The sequence below is a fragment of the Pan paniscus genome, chromosome 18, assembly GCF_029289425.2.
Source record: "Pan paniscus chromosome 18, NHGRI_mPanPan1-v2.0_pri, whole genome shotgun sequence".
NCBI lineage: Eukaryota > Metazoa > Chordata > Mammalia > Primates > Hominidae > Pan > Pan paniscus.
Window position 1 is genome coordinate 203929 of NC_073267.2, and position 6930 is coordinate 210858.

General features: G+C 50.1%; 1 protein-coding gene across 2 annotated transcripts; it reads right to left on the reverse strand.

The window, feature by feature from the left end:
- Positions 1-330: 330 nt before the first annotated feature.
- LOC134729345 (tubulin beta 8B-like) lies at positions 331-4377 on the reverse strand. Of its 2 annotated transcripts, XM_063597896.1 has the most exons (3): positions 2763-2819; positions 2196-2493; positions 331-1701 (listed from the first exon to the last, which is right to left on the reverse strand). In XM_063597896.1, the coding sequence occupies exons 1-3, from the start codon at positions 2817-2819 to the stop codon at positions 647-649; spliced, it is 1410 nt and encodes a 469-aa protein (XP_063453966.1). In that variant the 3' UTR covers positions 331-646. The 2 variants fall into 2 exon arrangements, with proteins under 2 accessions (XP_063453966.1, XP_063453965.1); XM_063597895.1 differs by lacking the exon at positions 2763-2819 and adding an exon at positions 2989-4377 and having other exon boundaries at positions 331-2493.
- Positions 4378-6930: the final 2553 nt, after the last annotated feature.

Consider the following 6930-nt stretch of genomic DNA (forward strand, 5'->3'; position numbering starts at 1 on the left):
ATATCCCATGCCCACCTCATTAAGAGAATGAGGCCACACAAACACACCCAGGCCATCGTGGTGATGGAGTGGCTGGGGTCCCACTTGCCCACCCTTCATTGCTGGTTCAGAGCCAGCTGTCTGACCACATTCCTACTCCAAGATGGGACTTTGGGGACATTGTCCACCAGGGTCGCTGACCCCTTTTAAAGTTCCAGAAACATGGCCAGCTGGTCCCCTAGAAGTTTGGTACATGGGATAAGCCAAGGCTTGTCTTCAGGAACAGGCTTTCCACCACGTCGCTGCCCGAGGCCCAGGGCATCCCCAAGTTCACGTGAAGCCTGCCTGCCATGTCCACAGCCCATGCCGAGCCCTCCTGGAGCCACTGGAATGCTTGTTCCTGGGCATGTGATGAACCCAGACAGCTTCCGCCTTGCAGGACAACTGTGTGCATCTGGCAGCAGTAGCCAGAGGGCCCATGGAAGATGGAGGTGAAACCAGATGCTGTGAGAACACGTTATTAGTCAAAACTGCATACTATAGAAATGCTTTAAAATGCAGCAGGAGATGTGAAGACACAAATGAACAAGCGCATAGTGACACATGGCTGTCAGAACACAGTAAAGAATCCACACTGCCTCCCCCCTTTACCTAGAAAAGGAGAGTTCTAGGCCACCTCCTCCTCAGCACACTCCTCATCCTCCTCCTCGGCCGTGGCATCCTGATATTGCTGATATTCAGACACCAGGTCGTTCACGTTGCTCTCGGCCTCGGTGAATTCCATCTCATCCATGCCCTCGCCCGTGTACCAGTGGAGGAAGGCCTTGCGCCTGAACATTGCTGTAAACTGCTCTGAGACACACGTGAAGAGTTCCTGGATGGCCGTATTATTCCCAACGAAGGTGGCTGACATTTTTAGCCCCCGGGGTAGGATGTCACAGACGGCTGTTTTTACGTTGTCGGGGAACCAGTCAGCAAAGTAGCTGCTGTTCTTATCTTGAATGTTGAACATCTGTTCATCCACCTCCCTCATGGGCATGCGACCCCTGAAAATGGCAGCCGCCGTTAGGTAGCAGCCGTGACGGGGGTCACAGGCAGCCATCATGTTCTTAGCATCAAACATCTGCTGGGTAAGCTCAGCCACAGTCAAGGCCCGGTACTGCTGGCTGCCCCGGCTGGTCAGTGGGGCAAAGCCGGGCATGAAGAAGTGCAGCCGGGGAAACGGGACCATGTTCACAGCCAGCTTCCGCAGGTCAGCATTGAGCTGGCCTGGGAAGCGCAGGCATGTGGTGACCCCACTCATGGTAGCAGACACCAGGTGGTTCAGGTCACCATAGGTGGGTGTGGGCAGTTTTAGGGTCCTGGAACATATGTCATATAGCGCTTCGTTATGTATGCAAAAGGTCTCATCCGCATTTTCTATGAGCTGGTGGACTGAGAGGGTGGCGTTGTAGGGATCCACCATGGTGTCTGACACCTTGGGCGAGGGCAGGACGCTGAATGTGTTTATGATCCTGTCTGGGTACTCCTCCCGGATCTTACTGAGCAGAAGGGTACCGATCCCAGACCCAGTCCCCCCACCCAGGGAGTGGGTCAGCTGGAAACCCTGCAGGCAGTCACAGCTCTCAGCCTCCTTTCTGACAACATCCATCACTGACTCCATCAGCTCCGCGCCTTCTGTGTAGCGTCCCTTGGCCCAGTTGTTTCCGGCCCCACACTGACCTGTAAGACAGTACAGCCGGTCACTCGACGGCCAGGTATACGGTCATCAGTGGTCACCACCATAATGCAGAAAGCACCAGTGTCACGTGTGAGGTGAAAGCACCATTCGCCCTGCAGGTGGAGCAAATGAAACCCCCTCCCCCAGAGTTACAGGACAGCAGCTTCCCCTGTTAGAAATTAAGACAGGAGTCAAACCTGAGACAGGTTCACAGACCTCGCTGCAGGTGGCTCCTGCCCATTCTCAGGAAAGGCAGTAGCCACGGCCCCAGCTCAGCTCCCGGCAGGGACATCAGTAGCTCCTCACCTTGAGGAGACACCCGGGCCTTCCTCCCGAAGCCCGTTTAGGAGAGGCAGATTGAGCGACTCGACTCGGCGGATAGGAGGGTGTTCAGGGGCCCTGGCGCCACAGTTCCCACAGGATGACCTTGGAGCGTTCCTGGATTTTGAGCTGCCCTGGCTAAGGAGCCGCACCCCAGTCCTCGCCCGCAGCTCACCGGAAATGAAGTTGTGTGGCCTGAAGACCTGCCCGAAGGGACCCGAGCGCACAGAGTCCATGGTGCCCGGCTCCAGATCCACGAGCACAGCGCGGGGCACGTACCTGCTACCCGCGTGGGGCGGGAGGGCATGAGCGAGGGGAGAGCCACGTTCCCAGGAGGGCGGTGGGGGAAGGACGGGGGTCTCACCGCTGGCCTCGTTGTAGTACACGTTGATGCGCTCCAGCTGCAAGTGGCTGTCCCCGTGGTAGGTGCCAGCGGAGTCGATGGCATGTTCTTCAGAGATCACCTCCCAGAACTGCAAGAGACAGGAGGGGCCAGACAGGCCGGGGCTGAGTCACGGAGGCGCCCCAGCCCCTCTCCCACCCCCACCCTCATCCGCACCCCCATCCCTAGGCCGCCCTGTCCCTGGGGTCCACCCTAGCCGCCTCACCAGCCACCCAGTTCCACCATCCCCGGCAGGGAGCCCAGGGGCCGCAATGCAGGGGCACCGCTCCCGCCGCTGCCAACATCTTCCCCGGCCACCCGGCAGGCCCGGGCTGGGCCCTCAGAGCCCCGGCTGCCAACCTTGGCCCCGATCTGGTTCCCGTACTGCCTGGCCTGCGTGAGCACAATCTCCCTCATGGCTAAGGCAGGATTAGGGCGGCAGCAGAAGCGCGAGAAGGAAGAGCAGACGCGCAGCGACCCAGCCCGCCCTCCGCTAACGCTTAAATAGCCCCGCGTCCACCTCCCTCAGCCTCCGATTGGGCTCCCAGAATAAGCAACAGCTTTACTTCCACACAGGTGCACCCACCTGTGAATCCCTTGGCGTTGAACGTCTGTTGGAGAACTCAGGTGTCCTTGCTATGGTCCTTTCCACGTTGGGGAAAGCTGCTCAGCTGGAGAACTTCCTCCCACGTCTTTAGAAAGACTAAATTCCTAGCTGAGCTGAAACTGAATTTTCCTCCCATGTGGGAGGGGAAGACGCTTGTTTCCATATTCACAGAGTGCCTTTGCACCTGTCCCAGATTGATGACATTTTTGTAATGGAGATTCATTTCATCTATTAGGAGATCTGTGGTTAGGAAAGGCCTTCCACATGTTAACTCAACAGGACTTAATTATACGTTTTACTTTGGAGCAGTTCAAACCCGCAGTAAGCTATGGGTGTTGGAGATAGTCAGGCCTCTGATTTAGCTGGAGTCTTCTGTAGAGTAGGATTAGCCCTTTCACCTTTCCAGAGGACTGCGGTCTCCACACAGAGTGAAGGTAATATTGGATTCTTAAAGCTGAGGATAGGTGTTGGGTTACGCCTGCTGTGAAAGATGGGCCATTGTCACTTTGCAGGCTTTTAGATTACCCAAACTGAGGAGTTATTTCTTCTGGTAAACATTTTTCAGATGGGGTGGGGAATGCCTCGATCTAACCAGTGAAGGTATCAGTAAGCATTAGCAAATATTTGAATCTCCTGCAGAAAGGTATCAGAGTACATTAGAGTTGCCAGTTCTCACCTGGATAGGTTCCTCAATTTTGGACAGGTTTAACTGCAGGAGAAAATTGCTGGCCGTTTGGGTCATGTCAGGCACAGAGCTCACAGGGCTGAGTCACCTGTTTTAGTGTCTTGAAAAGATTTACCCCTATAAACAAATGAGACATTAACAGAAACAAAGAATCCCTTCTAGGGTGAAAAGAATCACGAAAGTGCTGAGTTATACTCCTGTGATTGGTACTTGGCATTAGTAATTTATTACCATCATTCAGCCCGAGGGGCCCTGGACTGAAATGCAATCCCTGGACCATTTTTGTTCTTCTTCAGGGTATTCCGGCCCAGTTCTATGTATGCTGACCAGCACGCCCATAAGCTTCATTGGCCCTTCCAGTGCAGGGGCCTTGGCTGCAGCATCTACAAGGGCATTTCCTTTTACATGGTCAGTCTGTCTTTTGATGTCCTCTGCAATTAATTATAGTCACTTTTTGGCAGCAAAGCAGCATTCTAACAAGCTCAAAATCTGAATGATGTTGTATGGAAAAGCCCTTTGGGGTCAGGAGTCCCCACCCATTCCAAATTGCAGCATAAGCATGAAGCACTAAAAAATCATACTTGGAATCAGTGTAAATGTTAACTTTTAAATCCTTTCCAACTGCAGGGGCCTAGTAAGTTCAATTAACTCAGCTTTTTGAGCTGAGGTCGAGGCCAGCAAGGCTTATGCCTTGATTCTCTTGTGCTGACTACTAATAGCATATCTAGCTCTCCTGTTTTCCTGATGCATAAAACAACTTGCATCTGTTAACCACTCTTCCTTGGGTTGGTCAAGGGGCTCATCTCTCCTACGTCTGGCCTGCTAGAATAAATTTGTTTCATAACCTGTGACATGCTTTGGCTGTGTCCCCAGTCAAATCTTATCTTGAATTGTAGCTCCCATAATTCCTATATATCGTGGGAGGGACCCAGTGGGAGGTAATCGAATCGGGGGATGGGTCTTTCCCATGCTGTTCTCGTGACAGTGAATAAGCCTCATGAGATCTGGTGGTTTATTTATTTATTTATTTTTGAGACAGAGTCTTGCTCTGTTGCTCAGGCTGGAGTGCATTATCATGATCTTGGCTCACTGCAACCTCTGGTTCCCGGGTTCAAGCGATTCTCCTGTCTCAGCCTCCCGAGTAGCTGGGATTACAGGCGCCCACCACCATGCCTGTCTAATTTTTGTACTTTTAGTATAGACGGAGTTTCACCATGTTGGCCAGGCTGGCCTCGATCTCCTCACCTCAGGTCATCCACTGCCTTGGACTCCCAAAGTGCTGGGATTACAGCTGATGGTTTTATAAAGGGGAGTTTCCCTACACAAGCTGTTTTGCCTGCTGCCATGTAAGAGATGTGACTTTGTTCCTCACCTGCCTTCTGCCATGAGTGTGAGGCCTCTCCGACCATGTGCAACTGTGAGTCAATTAAACCTCTTTTTTTATAAATTACCCAGCCTCAGATATGTCTTTATTAGCAGCGTGAGAACAGACTAATACAGCCTGTATGCCAGAAAGGCTGGGAGCACCTGTGGACTCTGACAGATAAGTAGCTGGGTTTATGGTTTGCCAGGCTTTAAGGGTTATGTCTGGAGGGTCGGTCTAGCAATAAGGCCTCACACTTTCATAAATATTCTCCTATTATCCACTGCTGGCCTTTAGCTTCTAGGACCACCTTCCCTTGGTGTGGGGTCAAAAACCTGTAGGTGCTGTTCTAATGTTAGTTTATTAGCTTTGCCAACTAGAAAAGTGGTAGCAGCAATAGCTCTAAGACATCAAGGCTAAAAGTCAGAGGATTGCTGAGGAAAGTAAAAGCTAAACGGTTTGGGGCCTCTTTCCTGGGGCAGCCTCCAGGCTACTGCAAAACGGAGGCGGTGAGCAGAAAGGCAACAATATGCAGAGCACTCAGGTGAGGGACAAAGCACAAGGTGGACAGTCCAAAAAGAGAAAGTGGCAAACATCTTGTTTAGCCAAATCCATTCTTCTCAATGTTCCCCGGGGCCTCTAACCCTGTGGGCTTGGCCTCTAATCTGAGTATGACACCCCCAGGTCTCTAACTTTGGGCTGAGTCTCTCACCCTAATATTATACCCTAGGGCCTCTCACTTAAGTAACAGTGGGTAATCATTCTTGCCAACCTGAATGGCTTCGCGACTCTAAAACACAGCCCACTTGCCAGCTGATTAATTCTATGTGGATTGTTTTCCTTGGAGTGGGGGTCTTGTCTTGGTGTCCCTTCATGGTGTTGCTGAAAGATGTTGCTGGAAAAGAGGGTCCTGACACAGACCACAAAGTAGGATTCTTAGATCTTGTGCAGGAAAAAATTTGAGGTGAGTCAGAGAGCAAAGTGAAAGAAGCAAGTTTATTAGAAATGACTCCATTACAGAGTTGGACATCCTCAGAAAACAAGAGCAGGAATGCATTGTCTTTTGTTAGTGTCTGTACTCTAACTATAAAGAGAAAGAGTTATAATTAAACTTGGAAGGTGTAGATGTACTCACTAAAGTCGGGGCTATTGGTTTTAACAGTGACCATTAACCCGTTAACCTAAGCTAGCTCGTTAATATTTAACAAAAAATGCTGCACTCCTAGGACATTTATATATTTTTCAGGCTTGGTGGAAGATGTCTTGTATGGCCATAAATATTCTGCAATTGTAATTTGTGGCCAGTAAAAAAATGTGGCTATTTCCAGACTATAGGTATTAACCTTCTAGATGCCTTGTGAGTACCTAGCTACTCATATTAAGACAGAGAATTCTAGTCATGTTTATTAAACTAGAAGCTTGATAACCATGAGTTCCTCTAACACAGCAAGTCTACTCCTCAAGGAGAAAATGTATTTCTCAGGAATTTTGTGCATTTTGTTTGACGGCATTTGGTATGTTTACCAAAATGGCAGAAAAGAGTGAAATTATACTCAAAGATTTCTCAAGATTGGATATAAAGTAAACAAAATGATTATAGTTAATATGCAAGTTGACACAGTTGATATGCAAAAGAAATTTTGTCTGGAACACGAGATTTTTATTCATTAATTATTATCATTATCGTTTTGAGACAGAGTCTTGCTCTATTGCCCAGGCTGGAGTGTGGGGCACCATCTTGGTTCACTGAAACCTCTGCCTCCCAGGTTCAAGTGATTCTCCTGCCTCAGCCTCCCAAGTAGCTGGGATTACAGATATGAATCACCACACCCAGATAATTTTTGTATCTTTAGTAGAAATGGGGTTTCACTCT

Excerpts from the sequence above, each read along its gene's own strand:
- LOC134729345 (XM_063597896.1), bottom strand. The coding sequence starts at position 2,819 with ATGAGGGAGATTGTGCTCACGCAGGCCAGGCAGTACGGGAACCAGATC. Across the intron at positions 2,494-2,762 it reads GGAACCAGATCGGGGCCAAG|TTCTGGGAGGTGATCTCTGA; the intron begins GTTGGCAGCCGG and ends TGTCTCTTGCAG. Across the intron at positions 1,702-2,195 it reads GCCACACAACTTCATTTCCG|GTCAGTGTGGGGCCGGAAAC; the intron begins GTGAGCTGCGGG and ends ACTGTCTTACAG.